This window comes from Carassius auratus, chromosome 39, assembly GCF_003368295.1.
Source record: "Carassius auratus strain Wakin chromosome 39, ASM336829v1, whole genome shotgun sequence".
Taxonomy (NCBI): Eukaryota; Metazoa; Chordata; class Actinopteri; order Cypriniformes; family Cyprinidae; genus Carassius; species Carassius auratus.
In genome coordinates, this window is record NC_039281.1 from 11924876 (window position 1) to 11944102 (window position 19227).

The 19227-nt window shown below is 35.5% G+C and overlaps 2 protein-coding genes across 10 annotated transcripts; both read left to right on the forward strand.

Moving 5' to 3' along the window:
• Positions 1 to 549: 549 nt before the first annotated feature.
• Positions 550 to 11404, forward strand: LOC113057923 (myotubularin-related protein 7-like). Its single transcript, XM_026225530.1, has 14 exons — positions 550 to 782; positions 2066 to 2188; positions 2345 to 2507; positions 2635 to 2792; positions 2876 to 3004; positions 6417 to 6551; positions 6632 to 6764; positions 7467 to 7576; positions 7653 to 7778; positions 8834 to 8883; positions 8975 to 9175; positions 9321 to 9455; positions 9634 to 9760; positions 10296 to 11404. Exons 1-14 carry the CDS (start codon positions 729 to 731, stop codon positions 10653 to 10655), a joined length of 2004 nt encoding a protein of 667 aa, XP_026081315.1. The 5' UTR covers positions 550 to 728; the 3' UTR covers positions 10656 to 11404.
• Positions 11405 to 11850: 446 nt separating this feature from the next.
• On the forward strand, positions 11851 to 18955 carry LOC113057927 (CCR4-NOT transcription complex subunit 7-like). Of its 9 annotated transcripts, none has more exons than XM_026225534.1 (7): positions 11851 to 11983; positions 13107 to 13309; positions 15943 to 16136; positions 16337 to 16498; positions 16742 to 16886; positions 17689 to 17799; positions 17915 to 18955. In XM_026225534.1, the coding sequence occupies exons 2-7, from the start codon at positions 13193 to 13195 to the stop codon at positions 18044 to 18046; spliced, it is 861 nt and encodes a 286-aa protein (XP_026081319.1). In that variant the 5' UTR covers positions 11851 to 11983; positions 13107 to 13192; the 3' UTR covers positions 18047 to 18955. The 9 variants fall into 9 exon arrangements, with proteins under 9 accessions (XP_026081319.1, XP_026081320.1, XP_026081324.1 ...); XM_026225535.1 differs by having other exon boundaries at positions 11870 to 12043; XM_026225539.1 differs by lacking the exon at positions 11851 to 11983 and adding an exon at positions 14022 to 14258 and having other exon boundaries at positions 13167 to 13309; positions 16267 to 16498.
• The last annotated feature ends 272 nt before the right edge of the window (positions 18956 to 19227 follow it).

Genomic DNA, 19227 nt, shown 5'->3' on the forward strand with positions numbered 1-19227 from the left:
TTAAACAAGTCATAAATTGTTCAAGGTCATAATGATGTTTGATCCTGATTAAGCATTGTGATTCAGCCATGTAATATTTACACTGTGGTTTCATGCCTTACAATATATAATCCACATAATCTACAGTGTTCATGCTGACAATACTTTTATATGTAAATCTAGGGACTTTTTGCAAGTTACATCATTACACTAGTAAGTGGTGACTGTAGACTGTTGAAAAAAAGTGGATCTTATCTTCCTTCCACTGTAGAAAAGTGAAGAGAGAGAGAGAGAGACAGCACCACAATAACATCACAAGACCTATCTCTTTTCCTGAGCAACAACAATGAAAAAGGTTGTTTTTTTTTTGTTTTTGTTTTTTTGTAGCCAGGACTTCAAACATCGCCTAAATAGTCACTGGAGTAAAACATAATTTAATTAGATTAAGAAAACGACATACATGCCTTATATATTCCCACGAATATCCTTATTATAGTTTTGGCGCAAAGACATTTTCTAATTAGCTAACTCCACGAATCTCCACGGCTTTAGGACCCAGCAGCGGTCAGCGCGGCGCAGTCTAGAGACCTTACGGTGAATCACTACAGATGACGGGAGGAGCCATGCATCCTTATCAACCAGGATTCAAAGCAGCTCGGCCCTTTTAACAATACTTCAGATATTATTGTGTTTCAATAAACACAATATCACTCGTTCAGAATGACACTAAGAAGTATTTCTGTACCCTGATGAGCTGCACGGAGGTGTGGTGGTCAGAGATGGAGCACATCAAAATGCCAAAGGTAAATGTCCAGCATCCTTACAATGATCCAATGATTCCAATGACGTCGGCTACAGTACTTTACATCTCCACGCATTACTTCCACGTGCTCAGCATTAGTAACTTGAAGGTTTATTATGATTTTATTTAGTGTGCTCTTTTAAATGGATTCATTCGCTGGATTCAACTCAGTCTATGAGACAAATGTGCAAGGATACAAATACAAGGGCCTAACGTTACATCTGTTATCCTCCTGAGACCCAGCTATGGATTTATTGTCTCTGTAGCGGACATTATATTTTAGTGAATTTCTCCGAGACCTCACACGTCACAGTTGTTATAGGATGTCCTGGACAGCGCATATTCAGGGCTTTTTAGAGGTACCAAATGTTTGGAAATTTCTCCATCACCACTCCCTCTGCTTGGGCTTCAAAAATGGCTGATTTTCAGATTGTTTTGTCACAAATCAACATCTCCGTAAAATGTTATGGGATTTCAAATCAAAATATGACTTCCTGTTATGAAACAGGATATTGATTTCATACATGTCCACTGTGTAGGACATCAGGACAAAAACATGTTTATTATCTATTTTGGGAGAGACAACCACTGAATAGGAAAATTGAATGAAATATTAGATATTATTATAAAAATCTGGCCAATTATTACTCCTATTATTACACTTCTTTTTCAATATGCTGTCCCAACAGCACATTAATATGCAAATTATATACAGTATATCGATAACATTGTGTTTTTAACCAGTTTATGGAAATTTTACACACATATTGCATAAAGTATAATGGTATATCAAATCATATTGTTACTTCTTATATAAAATAATTGAGAATCATCCTTATACAAAGTATGGTATAAAAAAATCCTGAAACCTAAATTTTGATCTGTGATTTTTTTTTTTCATTGTTTTTGCCTTTTCATGTAATTATTTATTTATTTTAATTTTTTTATTAAGAAAAACTGAGTCCTGGTGTCCTCTACAGAACATATGAATAAAATAAAAAATATTGTTTTTTATTTTAAAACAAAAATGTATTATGCTCTAATCAATGTAATGACATGAAAAAATTCTGGTTCTCAGGAGGATATAGTTTACATTAGATATTATATTAAGAAAATGACTGAAAGCCATATTCAATTTTAAGTTGTCACTTGATCACCGAAAATTAAAACATGCAGTATAGTTTCTGACCAAAGTAATGATCACTAATATAGGTTTGTTAGATGGTACTTTTTAATCCATCACTAATACTAATGTTGTCTAATTACCTTGGTTATGTTTTACAGGTTGAAAATGTCCGGTTAGTGGACAGAAGTTCTTCTCGAAGAACTCAAGTGGGCACGCTCTACCTGACAGCCACACACACTATCTTTGTCGGTAAAGGATCTGAGGACAGAAGTGAGCTGTGGGTAAGTGTCTGATGTGTAAAGTAAACTAGCTTTGGCATTTTTGGTATGCCATTGTGCAGTATTTCTGTGCTCTAAATATATAGTACTTTAATTCTCTCTTTTTTTAAGCACAATAACTAACAATTTATATGTTTGTTTTTTTTGTTTTTTTCACAGGTTCTGCACAGTTTGGTGTGTAACGTTCTAAAGCATAAGGCATCTCAGAGTGGATACCCTTTATTAATCCACTGCAAGAACTTTCAGGTCATACAGTTCATAATTCCTCAAGAGAGTGACTGCCACAATGTTTACATTTCACTCTCACGCCTCTCCAGGCCAGGTGCGCCACCTATCAGGCATTTTGCCATTGTTTTAGGAATATACGATATCAGACAAATCAGTGTATACAATTTTCAAAAGTACTATATATAATTAAGTGTGCCATGTTTTTGTTTTCCGTCTTGCAGAGAAATACGAGGAGTTGTATTGTTTTTCCTTCAATCCAAATGTTGACAAAGCTGAACGGGGGCACTCATGGGACTTTTTAGATCTGAAAGCTGAGTATAGTCGAATGGGACTTCCAGATAAGCTATGGCATGTCACCGCAATCAACCGAGAGTACAGAGTAAGTATATCACCAAACATCACTACTAAATACAATCGATATATTAAGTGTTTTGTTTGAATATTCTTGTTCTTGTAACACAGGTGTGTGATACTTACCCAGCTGACTTGTTCGTGCCGAAATCCGTCACCCTTCCTGTTATCATAGGGAGCTCGAAGTTTCGTAGCAGAGGTCGATTTCCCACGTTGTCATACTACTGCAAGGAAAATCATGTGAGTCTGGATGCACATCTGGCAAATTCTCTCTGCAGTCTTAGTATGCATCTGCTTCTTTTAAAGAGGCTGTGGAGAATTTTGTCCTGTCCTCCTAATGTCCTGCCAAATATTTTATCATTGGATTGAGGAGTTCAAGGTTCAAAAACACAGTGTTCTTGAGACTTGAGTGTTCTTATATATATATATATACAGTATTGTTCAAAATAATAGCAGTACAATGTGACTAACCAGAATAATCAAGGTTTTTAGTATATTTTTTATTGCTACGTGGCAAACAAGTTACCAGTAGGTTCAGTAGATTATCAGAAAACAAACAAGACCCAGCATTCATGATATGCACGCTCTTAAGGCTGTGCAATTGGGCAATTAGTTGAAAGGGGTGTGTTCAAAAAAATAGCAGTGTCTACCTTTGACTGTACAAACTCAAAACTATTTTGTACAAACATTTTTTTTTTTTCTGGGATTTAGCAATCCTGTGAATCACTATTTAGTTGTATGACCACAGTTTTTTAAAACTGCTTGACATCTGTGTGGCATGGAGTCAACCAACTTGTGGCACCTCTCAGCTGTTATTCCACTCCATGATTCTTTAACAACATTCCACAATTCATTCACATTTGTTGGTTTTGCTTCAAAAACAGCATTTTTGATATCACCCCACAAGTTCTCAATTGGATTAAGGTCTGGAGATTGGGCTGGCCACTCCATAACATTAATTTTGTTGGTTTGGAACCAAGACTTTGCCCGTTTACTAGTGTGTTTTGGGTCATTGTCTTGTTGAAACAACCATTTCAAGGGCATGTCCTCTTCAGCATAGGGCAACATGACCTCTTCAAGTATTTTAACATATGCAAACTGATCCATGATCCCTGGTATGCGATAAATAGGCCCAACACCATAGTAGGAGAAACATGCCCATATCATGATGCTTGCACCTCCATGCTTCACTGTCTTCACTGTGTACTGTGGCTTGAATTCAGAGTTTGGGGGTCGTCTCACAAACTGCCTGTGGCCCTTGGACCCAAAAAGAACAATTTTACTCTCATCAGTCCACAAAATGTTCCTCCATTTCTCTTTAGGCCAGTTGATGTGTTCTTTGGCAAATTGTAACCTCTTCTGCACATGCCTTTTTTTTAACAGAGGGACTTTGCGGGGGATTCTTGAAAATAGATTAGCTTCACACAGACGTCTTCTAACTGTCACAGTACTTACAGGTAACTCCAGACTGTCTTTGATCATCCTGGAGGTGATCATTGGCTGAGCCTTTGCCATTCTGGTTATTCTTCTATCCATTTTGATGGTTGTCTTCCATTTTCTTCCACGTCTCTCTGGTTTTGCTCTCCATTTTAAGGCATTGGAGATCATTTTAGCTGAACAGCCTATCATTTTTTGCACCTCTTTATAGGTTTTCCCCTCTCTAATCAACTTTTTAATCAAAGTACGCTGTTCTTCTGAACAATGTCTTGAACGACCCATTTTCCTCAGCTTTCAAATGCATGTTCAACAAGTGTTGGCTTCATCCTTAAATAGGGGCCACCTGTTTCACACCTGTTTCTTCACAAAATTGATGACCTCAGTGATTGAATGCCACACTGCTATTTTTTTGAACACACCCCTTTCAACTAATTCAACTAATTGCCCAATTGCACAGCCTTAAGAGCGTGCATATCATGAATGCTGGGTCTCATTTGTTTTCTGAGAATCTACTGAACCTACTGGTAACTTGTTTGCCACATAGCAATAAAAAAATATACGAAAAACCTTGATTATTCTGGTTAGTCACATTGTACTGCTATTATTTTGAACAATACTGTATATATATATATATAAATATATAAATATAAATACCTCACTTCTGATGAAACATTAATGAAATGCAACTTGATTGCATTAAACTCCAGCTTGATTTGGTTTCTTCACAATGAAATTGCACTGCTGTACTCAAACTTGCAGTCAGTTAAACATTGAATTGTAGTACATTCAGTTTTGGGAAGGTTACTTTAGAAATGTAATAGGTTACAGATTACAAAATTTAAAATGTTATAAGTAGTGTAACTATTTCAATTACTTTATTAATCTAACTGATTACATTTGATAACTTTGATTACTTTTCTTATTTATAACAAATGTTTTCATTTATTAAACATTTTAAAGCAGCCAGGGTTAATCTTACAGTGGCACTCAACAACGATTGCTTTTAGACTTTCAGAATCCTTCATTCTTCAATTATGATTATTATTTATTTTTTAAAGCACATCTACCATAAAAGCACGTCTTTTAACTTTGAGATCGTTCTGAGGTTAAAACCATAGCGAGGAATAGTTTAATAGCTATGATTCTGGTTTTAAAATAAAAATGTTGTATAGCTATGACAGGAAACACAGGCATCTTACTTACATCTTTAAAAAAACATACAGATAAACCCAAAGAAGAAATACATTTATTTTATAAACGTGAACTTCTGAAACATTGGTGTCTCATATTTTAGAGCAGTCAATGCTATTTAAGAATGAAATCAATTGAATCTGTATGTGGGTACGTGTATGTGAAAATATTCAGATGTAACCCCCTTTGTAATCTTTAAGATTTTCATAAGTAACTAAAAATTCTCAGTAACTGTAACTGATAACAGTTACATTTATTTTGTAATTAAATTCTGTAATTCCATTACATGTAGCTAGTTATTCCCCAACACTAAGTTCATTTACCATGACTAGATACTAAATGTGACATGCAGCATATGAGTGCAATGTGATTTACAGCAATAATGGATATTTTAAAAGCAATGTAAAGTTCTTTCTGCACTCTCTTGGGTTCGGCACTCTTTTAAAAGACATTTCATTTCATTGAGGTCAAATATACCCCTCGGAGTCTGTGTGTTTTCTTTTGGACACATGATTTCAAACCACATGGAGAAACTTGTGTGTGACTTCCACATAAGGATCATGCTGGTGAGGCCCAAAAGGGTCAGTTAGAGTTTAATACCTCCCCCAAATACATATTTTTATTATAATAAAAAAATATATATTAACATATAATATTTTATTATATTTTATTAAATTAAAATGTATGTCTTATTATTATTTTTAAATGCAGGGCCCCTTTCCCATTTGTTCAGAAAGCTGAATTTATTTATTACACATGAAAGGACCAGGCTGGGAATTACTTTGAGGCTGTACACTACACAATTTTACTGCTTGGAAAACATTTTAAAAAAAACAATTATTTTATTAATTACACTTAAATGTATATGTGTGCACACATTAATAATTAATAAACACTGTTCTGCTGAACTATTTTGTCCAACACTTATTTGTCATGCCTTATCTTTTCTAGGGTACCTAATGAACAAGCACCACATGATACCAACATATGCTAACGCCTACTCATATGATGTCTTATTTTTTAGGCCACGATATGTCGCAGCAGTCAGCCTCTCTCTGGCTTTAGTGCTCGCTGCCTGGAGGACGAGCAAATGCTGCAGGCCATCATGAAGTCGAATCCCGGAAGCAGATTCATGTATGTTGTAGACACCAGACCCAAGGTCAGTCCACTTAATATAAGTGTATGTTGGACAAGATAGCGAAATTACAAACTTTATGAAAGACTCTCATTTATTTCCAGCTAAATGCAATGGCAAACCGAGCTGCAGGCAAAGGCTATGAAAATGAGGACAACTACTGCAACATTAAGTTCCAGTTCATCGGCATTGAAAACATCCATGTGATGAGGAACAGTCAGCAGAAACTCATAGAGGGTATTGTATTGTCTCCATTTTATTAAGTGAGAAAATTAATTTTACCATATAAAGTAGTATTAGTAGTAGTATTATACTCTGGAATTCATTTGGACAATTTAAAAGGCGATTTTCTCAGTATTTCGATTTTTTTGCACCCTCAGATTCCAGATTATTCATCTTTCAGATGATGTATAAATTACAGTTTCCAAAAATTGGCACTTAAGTCTGGTTTTGTGGTCCAGGGTCACAAACTGGCTTGAGGCCTCATCTGGAGTGTTCTCCTGGGACGTCACCAGCCCTTAAATACTCTTATCACATTTGTACTGTTGGCATATCAAAGCTTTCTGTGCTCTCAAGGAATGCTTATGTTTGTTTGGAGAAAAAGAATCAATGCCAGTTTTAGAAATACAGATTGATTTGGTTGTCATATTAAATAATGGGCCATAAGGCAGAACTATACTCAAGCCAATTTTTCAGTTATGCATATTTTAAGTAACAAAAATAAAGAGGACACTCACAGAGGATGCTACATATGAGTCACTGGCTTTCTTTGCAAAGCCAAAGTAAATATTGAGCACTTTAAAGAAGAAGTCTCTAAACTACAGATCCAAAAATATTCCTCATAAGAGTTCACTATTGTAAATTCTCAATAAAGCTCCTGATTTTCAACAGATTGTATATAAACTTAACTTTAGCAGTGAATTTGTCTGTCTTTTTTAGTTTCGACACTGCGTTCTCCCTCCATGGGAGAATTTCTAACGGGGCTTGAAAACTCAGACTGGTTGAGACACATCAAATCGATCATGGAGGCTGCCGTCTTCATATCTAAGGTAAATTATCCTTTTGAGAGTTCTTTGGCCCATGCACGATCACTCTGGTACTGATTTCATGTTCTCATGTGCACAGGCCGTGGCAGAGGAAGGGGTCAGTGTCTTGGTTCACTGTTCTGACGGCTGGGATAGGACGGCTCAGGTGTGCTCTGTGGCCAGTGTGCTTCTGGACCCTTACTACAGGACCCTCAAGGGACTGATGGTAAACGAGAGCATACTGCATTGTATCTTGTAAACTACTCCAAAAGTCGCAAAGTTCCAGTGTAAGAAGATCCATAACTGATTTTCTAGCACAGATTAGTTTCGTCTGAGAATACCATCTCATTTCCTGATAGACTGGTAACAGAAGGTAGAGTATGTGCAGATGTATAAAATGAATTTGTGACCCATTTGAAAAGACGAAGTGTGTCATTTAATGCACAACCAGCACTAAATAAAATTGCTTAAATATAGCTTGTTTTCAAGCAGGTTTTACCAGCAGTTCCTGTCTTTTATTGATAAACTAAGCAAGATGATCAACATGCTCAAACAAATAGATCAATGTTGTGATAGTGCCAGTGTTTACACTTTATTTGGGGAAAGTGAACTTACAAATTACTTACTTCTAGCTGGTTTCTGCTCATGAAACTGGAGTAAGAAGAAGAATCTGAACATCAGAATTGACATTTTGCCTTTAGCAGTTCAGATGTACACTAGCTTTCAAAAGTTTGGGGTTGGTAAGATTTCTTAGTGTTTTTAGCTTTGTTTGTTTTTTGTTTTTAAGAAGGCCTGCACCAAGGCTGCATCAAAATACCTCTTTTTCAGCATAATTTTTCAAGTCTTTATTGTCACATGATCCTTCAGAAATCATTCTAATATGCTGATTTAGTAATCAATAAACATTTCTTTTTTTTAAAAATGTGGATTATTTTTCTTTGGTGAATAGAAAGTTCAAAATAACAGTATTTGAACTTACCACTGAGCAGCATAGAGCGCCCTCTCGCGGCTGTAGACGGTAATGTTTTCTCTTGGTTCTTGGTCCTAAATAAATGCGACTTATAGTCCAGTGCGACTTATATGTTTTTTCCCTTGTCATGACGTATTTTTGGACTGATGCCACTTATGTGCGACTTATAGTCCGAAAAATACGGTAATGCATTTACTGTCACTTTTGATCAATTTCATTCATCCTTGCTGAGTCAAAGTATACATTTCTTTTTAAAGAGCTTATTGATCTAACTTTGGAGTGGTATTTGATTCTGTTTGTTTTATGTGTAGGTGCTGATTGAGAAAGACTGGATTTCTTTTGGACATAAGTTTTCACACAGGTTGGCCTCAATTGAATCAGTTACAGAGGTTTTCTGATGCATTCGCTCAAAAGAGCTCATTCTAAAAGTACGTTTCTTTATGGCATTTCAGATGTGGTCATCTCGATGGAGAAGCAAAGGAAGTGTCACCTGTCATAGACCAGTTCCTGGAATGCGTATGGCAGCTTATGAAACAGTTTCCCTGTTATTTTGAGTACAATGAGAAGTTTCTAATAAGCATCCACGACCACGTCTACTCCTGTCACTACGGAAACTTCATTTGTAACAGCCAGAAGGAGAGGAAAGATCTGTGGTAATTATCCTGTGTGTTTGATGGCATGATGTCAAAACTTAATCTGCCAAAATTGATGGTACTGGGGATGTCAGTATTCTCTGCATACTGTGTAATGAACGTTTTATTGCATATGTTTTTTTGTTTGTTTGTTTGTTTTCTGTAGCATCAAAGAGAAAACTCATTCCATATGGCCTCATTTATGGGAGAACAAGCTGGATTTCACGAACCCTCTGTTCAAACCTGATCAGAGCCAGAATCAGGGACTTCTACGGCCCAGAACTGCCCCCTACTGTTTTAAGTATGCCAGAACATGTTCAAATGTTATTTTCCTCTACACAATGAAATATATACACTGATAATACAGATTTGTATTCTCTTTCTCGTGCACAGTTTTCTCTTTATTCCTAAGTATTCATTACTTTTTAAAAGTCGGAGTATGTTTAACTGCAAAATGTGTTTGCCTTTTCTGTGTTTAGATACTGGAGGAGATTGTATAATCGTTTTGATCGTGAGTTGCACCCACGTCAGTCTGAGCTAGATTGTCTGATGACTGTAAAAGAGGAAACACAACAACTTGAGGAAGAACTGGCTCTCTATGAGCAGGTAGAACACCAGATATTTGCCTAAAAATTTTATTTTTATAATTTGGTTTGAATCTCTTCTAAATCACAATGGAATAGTGAAGACGTCCTTATTTACTTAAAGGAAAAGTTCACCCAAAAATGAAAATGTGCTTAAAATTTACTCACCTTCAGGCCATCCAAGATGAGTTTTTTTTTTTTTTCACCATAGCAGATTTGGATAAATTTAGCACTTGCTCACCAGCAGATCCTCTTCAGTGAATGGGTGCCGTCAGAATGAGAGTCCTGTTAAAAACATGTAATCCACAAGTAATAATCAATTGGTGACCAAATTATTGATATGCTAAATTTCTCCAAATCTGTTTTGATGAAGAAACAAACACATGTACATCTCGGATGGCCTGAGATTGAGTAGCATTTCAGTAACTGTTAATCATTTTTTAAATTAATTTTATTATGCATGTTCCTTTGAATATGCATGTTTTACAAATACAGAATTTTCATCCACACAAAGTCTGCCGTTTTAACTTTAGTGATCAAGTATTTTACTCTTGCAGAAACTGGCTGTTCTTGATAAGGAGCGTGCAAAAGCACTTTACATGCAAAAGGGTGTGTTGGAGAGCAAGCAGACCCTTTGGTCGTTACCTTTAGATACAAGCCTGGCCAATACTCCTCAGGATTACATCGGTGGCTTTATAGGTGGTGCTCCCAATGTTTTCACCCTACAACAAGGAGAGAGAGAAAACGCAGAGCTTTGCCTGTTTGGAGACAAACCAAAAAGCTCTGATGCTGACAATAGTGACCAGGAGTCAGGAGTGGCAGATTTCAGCTCCCATTCTTCAGGTGAAGAGTCCTTGCCAAGTGAGGACAGCGTGAAGGATCCTGACTCCGATGAGACTGGCCCCAACAGAGAGTGAACACGTGTTTGCAAGAAGAAAAAGCTATTACTGTACCCGATCATCTGTATGTGATCTACTTGGTGTACTGTATGTGATGAAGATAGGAGTGTGGTATTTCAAATTATGCAAAGACGATGTGGACGTGTCTCGTGTGTCTGGCATTACAGAAGCATGTCTTTCTGTCTGAACGTGTAATACAGGTGTACTATATAAAGAGTGATATTTTAATCTAGTATATATTTATCATTTCTCATTAGCATGATTTCTCTCCATCATTAAATACTTCTGTGCAACAAATGATCTGATCCTAATTTTTTGCACTTTATGCACTTAAATAACATTATGTTTATTGTGAAATGAATGTGATATTTAAGTTATTTATTTCTTAGTGGATTCGGACAGTCCTTGGATAGTTTACGTAGTGTAAAATATCTAAAACCACAATTTTTGAGGATATTGTACAAGTTGTGCACTTTAAATTAAATCTGGCACAATGAGCTTTGTTGTTTGTTAAACAATTCAAAGAAATGCAAAGAACCAAAAGAAACCAGACCAAATAAACACTGAATGAAGCAAAAAATATATATGAATACTAATAAAATACTAATGTATGAATTAATGTTCTCTTAAATTATTCTGAAGGTTTAATGGAGACAGTTGTCAGATTTAGATCAGTTCAGATCCATATCCAATTCGTCACCTATTACCATGACATATCCTCACCCTTTGTCACGAGATGTGTAATGCTGATACAGTGTGTGTATGTATATATATATATATATATATGTATGTATGTATGTATAAATAAATAAAGGCATTTCTGGAAATTAACTGATCTAGTTTTATCATAAACCTGGTAATGTAACCACAGCTATCACAGCTCACTATACTGTATTTATCCCAAAATCCTTTTTTTAATCAAAGAACACAACCTTCATAAGCAAAGAGATAAACAAAACATTCAAAGAGGGTTACAACACTTGAAATTCTGAAATAATCTAAACTGTATTATCTTACAACACATAGAAGAAGAGTCCTACAATTCATTTTTAGAGTACTTTAAATAATTCTAATATATATATATATATATATATATATATATATATATATATATATATATATATATATATATATATATATATATATATATATATACACACACACGCACACACACATACATACATATAAATAAAGTTCAAAGGTCACGCGTCGTCGCGTCGTGACGTCATGCTGCGCCGGAGCGCTGTGTGTTGTAGTTCAGAGGTGGCAGCTGGTTGTTGATATCGGTTAGCCCAAATAAAACTATATAAAAGTAAAGAGCAAGGTCCCAGTCCTTTCTAAACAAGGTAATTTTGTATTACAGAAGCAGTATACGCTTTAACTGTAACTGCCTTGTTTGAGGAAAGGTAAGTCCTGACAGAAGAAGTGAACTTTGATCATAATAACAGGACAAACTTTTGAGGATAGGCTACTAGCTAACACGCTAGCCACATACACAAATAAACATTCACCCCGACACCAAACAGCATCATTCACATTTTATAAAAGGGATTGTAAACAAAAAAAAAATCGACAAAATATGACCGTAGGACATGATTTTAGGACGTTTGCGGGGGTTTGTTTTCATTAGTTATTTAGCAGATGTTGTGCTAGTGCTAGTGCTGATAACCTGTCAACTTACAATACATGATTTGCACATTTAATGCTTAATGACATATAAAACAACATATAATAGGTTAGAAATGCACTTTAATGGACGTATGTTTAAAAGCATATTTTTGGCACACGACCAATCTTCCTAACGTTATTTGTTTTGCTGGAATATTGTTAGCACGCGACCATTTTGTCTCATCTGGTACTTATAATGTTTAGTCACAGTTCTAAAATTGTTGTTTGTGTGTGTGTGTGTGTGTGTGTGTGTGTGTGTGTGTCTGAATGAATGATTGTCCTTTTAATGCTTTCATGAACCAAGAATAGTAGATGAGTAATGCTAGTCATGTTTACTAAGGCAGAAGTATATGAAGAAAATCTCCCTGTGTTTATAGTCCTTATGATGATGCTGTCTGGAGTGATAAGGATGAGCCAATCTTACATCCAGTTTGAAGTCAGTAAAGATACGACTAATGATTTACCAAAGTCAGTTAGCCAGGCCATGACAGAAGAATTATCCTCAAACCATAGATACATGTAGTGTTTATATGTGTGTGGATCTGCTGTAGTAAGTGAATTTCCCCAGGTGTGGGATTTTTAAAATCCATCAAATCAAAATATATTTGAAAATGCATGCAGACCAGTTATTGACCATTGCAGAAAATAAAATTTTGCTAAAAAATAAACTGTTTGGTCATACTTTAACAGTACAGCTTCTTATGTTGTATTACATATAGACATTTAATATATTTTCATCCATTAACTCTGCAATTAATTTTTTTTTTTTTGTGCATTTGTAAATAGTCTTCTTTTTTTCAGGTAAAAAGAGTGAAAACGCAACTATTGTTTCATGAGAATATTCCCTGGGGAGTGTTTTTTGGTTTTGATGCCGTGAACCTGGAACTATGCCCGCAGCCACTGTGGATCATAGTCAAAGAATATGTGAGGTTTGGGCCAGCAACCTGGATGAGGAGATGAAGAGGATCCGACAGGTGGCCCGAAAATTCAACTACATTGCAATGGTGAGTTTGAACTCTTAATGCTTTATTCAAATCAATCCTGTTTCATTTTTCGAATGTGATCTAGAACCAACTATTATTTTGTGAATTGTGATCCAGATGTTCAGACAGTGCAGTTAATATCTGGTAGGTCTATATCACTTGCCATAGTAAGGATTTAAGTGTCAGCCTGTTGGCAAGAGACATAGAAGAGGGCAGGAAAAATGGGAGAATTTCACTCATGAGGCGCATCAGACAACAACAAAATAAATTCTAAGGCATTACAGTAAATCATATTAAATCAGAAATTGCTTGTTTGTTGTGTAGGATTAATACACAATCATGTAAGTTAAACGAGTGAATTTTGACAGCTGTAGATGCTACTACTCTTTGGGAATGGCATTAGTCACATTGCATTCACTGAATGATAAAAAAGAAACCAAAATGAAATCCATTCTGACTTTTCCAGAGTTACTATTGAAAAAAAAAACATCCACGTATTTGTTAACTGAAATAAAATATAGATTGATGTTAAACTTAAAAATTCAAAAATGTTGTCTTTGGCAGTAAAATAGTAGTTCTGTTAAAGTTATCATGTTAACGCTGGCGATTAATTATTATTATTATTTTTTCAGTTTAACGTGTTAAAAATATTTAATGCAATTAACGCAGGGGCGGAGCTAGGGTTGGCCAGCCCACTCACAACTCCTGTTTCTGTTTCTTTTTTCTTAACAAGAATTGCATTTATTTAGATGCAGAGACTACCACATCAAATGGGAGACTTTTCAGAAGCGCTCTACAACAACAACTCAGTGCCAGGCGCTAGTCAAATGAGCACGAAATAAAAGGTACAGGTGACGAGAGAGCTTCTGTGAAATGCAGTGGTTTTCAGAACTGACTCCCTCATCTAACACCCGATTCAACTCGTCAGCTCATTAGTAAAGACTTGAAGACCTGAAGTGGGACAGAAAAGGTAAAGAGCTGTGACAAAATATGATGCGTGTCAGCAGCGGCAGACCTTAAAGTAAAAGCAACCTAAAAAAAACTAATAACCCAGCTCCTCTGACGTCTGTTCATCCAAAGAGAACAGAGGAAATCAATAACTCTTGTAGTTTTAAAGCTGCAGTAGGTAACTTTTGTAAAAATATATTTTTTACATATTTGTTAAACCTGTCATTATGTCCTGACAGTAGAATATGAGACAGATAATCTGTGAAAAAATCAAGCTACTCTTGCTCCTCCCAGTGGTCCTATTGCCATTTGCAGAAAGTCATCCGCTCCCGTTAAGAAACAACCAATCAGAGCTGCGGTCCGTAACTTTGTTTGTGTTCAAAATGTAGAAAAATGTATATAATAAGCGAGTACACCATGAATCCATTTTCCAAACCGTGTTTTTAGCTTGTCCTGAATCACTAGGGTGCACCTATAATAAGTGTTTATATTCGGACTATTTTAGATTGCTTCGGGGATACCGCGGCGGAGTAACCCAGTACCTTTGTGATTCTTCATAGACATAAACAGAGAGAAGTAGATCCGGCTACAATGTTCTTCCGCAAGACGCAAGCAATTCTGTTTATTAACCGCTAGAGCATCAAAAGTTACTGACTGCAGCTTTAAGTATTCATTTATATTTAATTTAGAATTTAGTGTTTGATAACTTTAGCAATTTCTTTATATTTAATTTTCGACTTGCTGAAGTAGCTAAATATGACATTTATTATAATGGGTTTATGTGAAGAGTTGTTTAAGTTCAGAAATTAGAAGTTATCCACCCCAGCCCCACCCAGAAAAAAAGATTTTCATTAAACAAATATTGAAAATATAGTGTCTTTGTTTCTATGTTAATTTGTAAACTGAATGTGACATTTTTGCAAGTGTAATATATATTTAAAAACATAAATGTTAGGTGGGATTATTCACTATTAATTACATATTAATTAATTACATTTTTTAATTGATTTGACTGCACTAATTTTAAACTAATAAAAATTACAGAAGCACATAACAAAATTACTCAAACTTAAGCTAAAATAAATGCATTTCTATTTCAAAATAATCATTTCATGTATTTCTTAATTCTCTTCTTCAAAGTTTATTTAAAGGGATAGTTCACCCAAAAATGAAAATTATGTCATTAATGACTGTCCCTCATGTCGTTCCAAACCCGTAAGACCTCTGTACATCTTCAGAACACAGTTTAAGATATTTTAGATTTCTTTCCCTCCATTGAAAATTATCCCTCCGATAAAGTCGTAATTTTTGTTATTTTTGGACCAAAATGTATTTTCGATGCTTCAACAAAATCTAACTGACCCTCTGATGTCACATGGACTACTTTGATGATGTTTTTCTTACCTTTCTGGAAATGGACAGTATACCGTACACACAGTTTCAATGGAGGGACAGGAAGCTCTCGGACTAAATCTAAAATATCTTTGACAGTATTCTGAAGATGAACGGAGGTCTCATGGGTTTGGAACGACATGAGGGTCATTAATGGCATAATTTTCCTTTTTGGATGAACTAACCCTTTAAAAGAGATTTTAAGTCTGAAAAGCAACAATCAGATATTTTCTGCCTGTCTGAACAAATCCCATTTTTTGATACTGGTGCTATAAATATACAAATAACTATAATGCATTTCGCTGCATTTGTAGGACACAGAGTTCCCAGGTGTAGTTGCAAGACCAATCGGTGAATTTAGAAGCAATGCTGATTACCAGTACCAGCTGTTGCGGTGTAATGTTGACTTGTTAAAGATCATCCAGCTTGGCCTTACATTTATGAACGAACAGGGGGAATACCCTCCAGGGACATCAACATGGCAGTTCAACTTCAAATTTAACCTCACGTAAGCATTGCACCTTGTAATTTAAGAGGTATGGCGCATATTTTAAAAACAACGCATCAGTCCATGATCACATTTTTATGTACATGAATCCATGTTGAAGACATGACAAGATTACTTTTCTTGTCTTCAGGTGTGTCCATAGCCATCATGTGATTCTTTATGAAAGCTGGACATTACACCAACGGTACTGTCTTTTGCAGGGAAGACATGTATGCACAGGATTCCATCGAGTTGCTCACCTCGTCAGGTATCCAGTTCAAGAAGCATGAGGACGAGGGTATTGAGACACTGTACTTTGCTGAGCTGCTTATGACCTCAGGTGTGGTGCTTTGTGAGGGGGTCAAGTGGCTCTCATTTCATAGGTAATCTTACAGTAACATTCACATAGTGAACTGAATACAGTGTTTCAGGATTGATGATTCATACCACGAGTCCATTAAAAGTGGAAGATTTTTCACAGCTTGAGAGAATGTACAGTACTGTGTAAAAATGTTTCTCTTTTGTGCTTGCTTATAGTACATGTCTGAAACTGTGGTTCAATGAATTATACTGTCTGTTTTCAAGCTAATGTCTGCCCCTTTTTTTTTTTTTTTTTTTTCGAACAGTGGCTATGACTTTGGGTACTTGATTAAAATTTTGTCCAATTCGAAATTGCCAGAGGAAGAGGTTGACTTCTTTGAGATTCTTCGTTTATTTTTTCCCGTCATTTACGATGTGAAGTACCTCATGAAGAGCTGTAAGAACTTGAAGGTATTTTAGCATTCAGAAATGTGCATGAAGAGATTGTCATTAGAAACACAGGCTTTACAAAGTGAGTCATATATATAAAATTTTCTTTTTTTTTCTTTTTTTTTTGGCGAGTCCACTGAACAACAGAAAAAAAGACAATGTGGTCTACAATAATCCTTTCATTTTTTAATTGTATATATAGTAGCAAACATATTCAGAATTGTCCAAATTGTTTTTCCAAATCAGTATGACTTTTTACATGCAGTTACAGTATGTATTACCACAGAACTATTTTTATATTTTTTGTAATTTTGTGCTTTTGTCAATTTATTCACTTTTATATTTCTATTTAGCTTTAGATTAAATAGACAAAATCTTTAAATAGACTAGTCTGAGGAGCAAAAAAAACAACGAATCACATGAAAAAATATTTTTTTGAATTAGCTTTTGATTTCAAATTTTTATTCACTTTTGTAATTTTTATTAGTTAGTTACAGTAGCATTAGTTAAAATATTCCCATTTAACTTTATTTTTCCCTCAGTTCTAGTTTAAGTAGTACTTCAACAAACGTATTTTAGTTAATCGCCAAGTCGACATTTCTTGTTTGAATTTTTTAAAGTTTTTTATTTACAATTTAATTTGACTTCAGCTATATGTCAGTCACAGAAAACAGTTTTTAATAGTTTTATTTAAAAGATAACACTGGCTGATTTGTATTCTTACAAACCCAAGGATCTGAAGTATATCAGGGTTCAGTTTCTTGTGTAGCAGTCTGTGTGAACAGAAGGAATCTGTGCCTGATTTGTGTCATGTGATGTGCAGGGTGGTCTGCAGGAGGTGGCAGAGCAGCTTGAGCTGGAGAGAATTGGACCTCAGCATCAGGCAGGCTCTGATTCACTCCTCACAGGAATGGCTTTTTTCAAGATGAGAGAGGTGTGCCTTCAGCTGGAAAAAATCAAGTGCTATGCATATTAAAAATCACCCCAAATCTTTTAAAGTGGCACCGAATGCAGCATTGGTACTGACTGTAACCTCATTGTCGTTGCAGATGTTTTTTGAGGATCACATTGATGATGCAAAGTATTGTGGTCACTTGTATGGACTGGGTTCAGGCTCATCCTATGTCCAGAACGGCACCGGAAATGCTTACGAAGAGGAGGCAAACAAGCAGCAGTCATGACACAACAAGAATCCCTCACCATAAAGAACCTCATATATATAGGGCTCAAACCATGGGTTTTTAGTTATTTTGTTTTTCATGAAAGATTAGATAGGATTTTGCACTTTAAAGCTCTCATCCGACAGAACTTCTTGCCTTTGTTGCCTTCTCTGGGTTAAATCTTTCACACAATGTTCATCTTTTATGGTTAAAGAAGAGGAACTATTTGGTGTTTTAGTTTTCTTCCCACAGCTCAGCCTTAATATTAAGATAACTTTTTATGTTCTTTTTTTATCGTTAATTTATTGCATTCATTTCTTCTCGTGTGCGGTTGCATAGTTCGACTAATTTGGCGAAACCGAGCACACCAGTCACCTACGTGAACTATCATTCCCTGATCACAGGAGTACTGATTTCTCACTCTTTGCAATAGCTGTAGACAGATGGAGGATCTCACAGACTCACAGGTAAATACAGGCACTTAACTGCAGAGCAAAGCCTCACACTGATTTTACCCTTTACTTTGGGTTAGCACAGATTTTACCACACAAGTAAATTAAGAGTGATGATGTAACTGCCACTATTTAAGTGAACTGAGGTCACCTCGTACTTCTGGATCAGGATCGTCTTTCCATTTTCATTTTTAAAAGAGATTTAAAGGTTTTGTAGTATTTTAGTATCAAAGAAGTTCAAAGCCTTTTATTCATTTAAGAAATAATGCCTCTTAAAAGAAATCTTAGTCAACTCAAGTGCTCAGTATCAGTGGAATAAGTTTTACGTGTAGTGCTGGTTTTTGAATGGTGCACATTTTGTGCTGTTTGGGTTTTTCCTCCATTTGTATTGTATTGTATTGCTTTACAATTCTGTGTTGCCTAGATCTGCTGCATGTACTGAAACATTTTTGAATAAATGCTGTGTTAACTACTCTGATCTTTTATAGATATGTGAATCGCATGAACGCAGCTTGTCCTTTTTTTTTTCTTCTATTTATTTTCTTATTTATTTTTTTGTATGTCTGATTTGGTGGATGATTTTGGTAGCTCTTAACCTTCCTCCTCCTGTTTGTCCATCATCTTGATGTGTACAGTATCCACATTGGAAATATGCAATATAAAGAGAGACTGTTTTTAGAGCATTTGGAAATAAAAGCCGGATTTTTCTAACACATCCAAAATCTTTACAGATTTATGCTGTTCAAGTTT

Bases quoted from the DNA above. Each gene is read 5' to 3' on its own strand.
- LOC113057923 (XM_026225530.1), top strand. From the start codon at position 729: ATGAGCTGCACGGAGGTGTGGTGGTCAGAGATGGAGCACATCAAAATG. The intron at 7,577-7,652 runs GTAAATTATCCT...TCATGTGCACAG, and splicing joins CTGCCGTCTTCATATCTAAG to GCCGTGGCAGAGGAAGGGGT. The intron at 9,761-10,295 runs GTAGAACACCAG...TTACTCTTGCAG, and splicing joins AACTGGCTCTCTATGAGCAG to AAACTGGCTGTTCTTGATAA.
- LOC113057927 (XM_026225534.1), top strand. From the start codon at position 13,193: ATGCCCGCAGCCACTGTGGATCATAGTCAAAGAATATGTGAGGTTTGG. The intron at 16,499-16,741 runs GTAATCTTACAG...TTTTTCGAACAG, and splicing joins AAGTGGCTCTCATTTCATAG to TGGCTATGACTTTGGGTACT. The intron at 16,887-17,688 runs GTATTTTAGCAT...TGTGATGTGCAG, and splicing joins AGAGCTGTAAGAACTTGAAG to GGTGGTCTGCAGGAGGTGGC.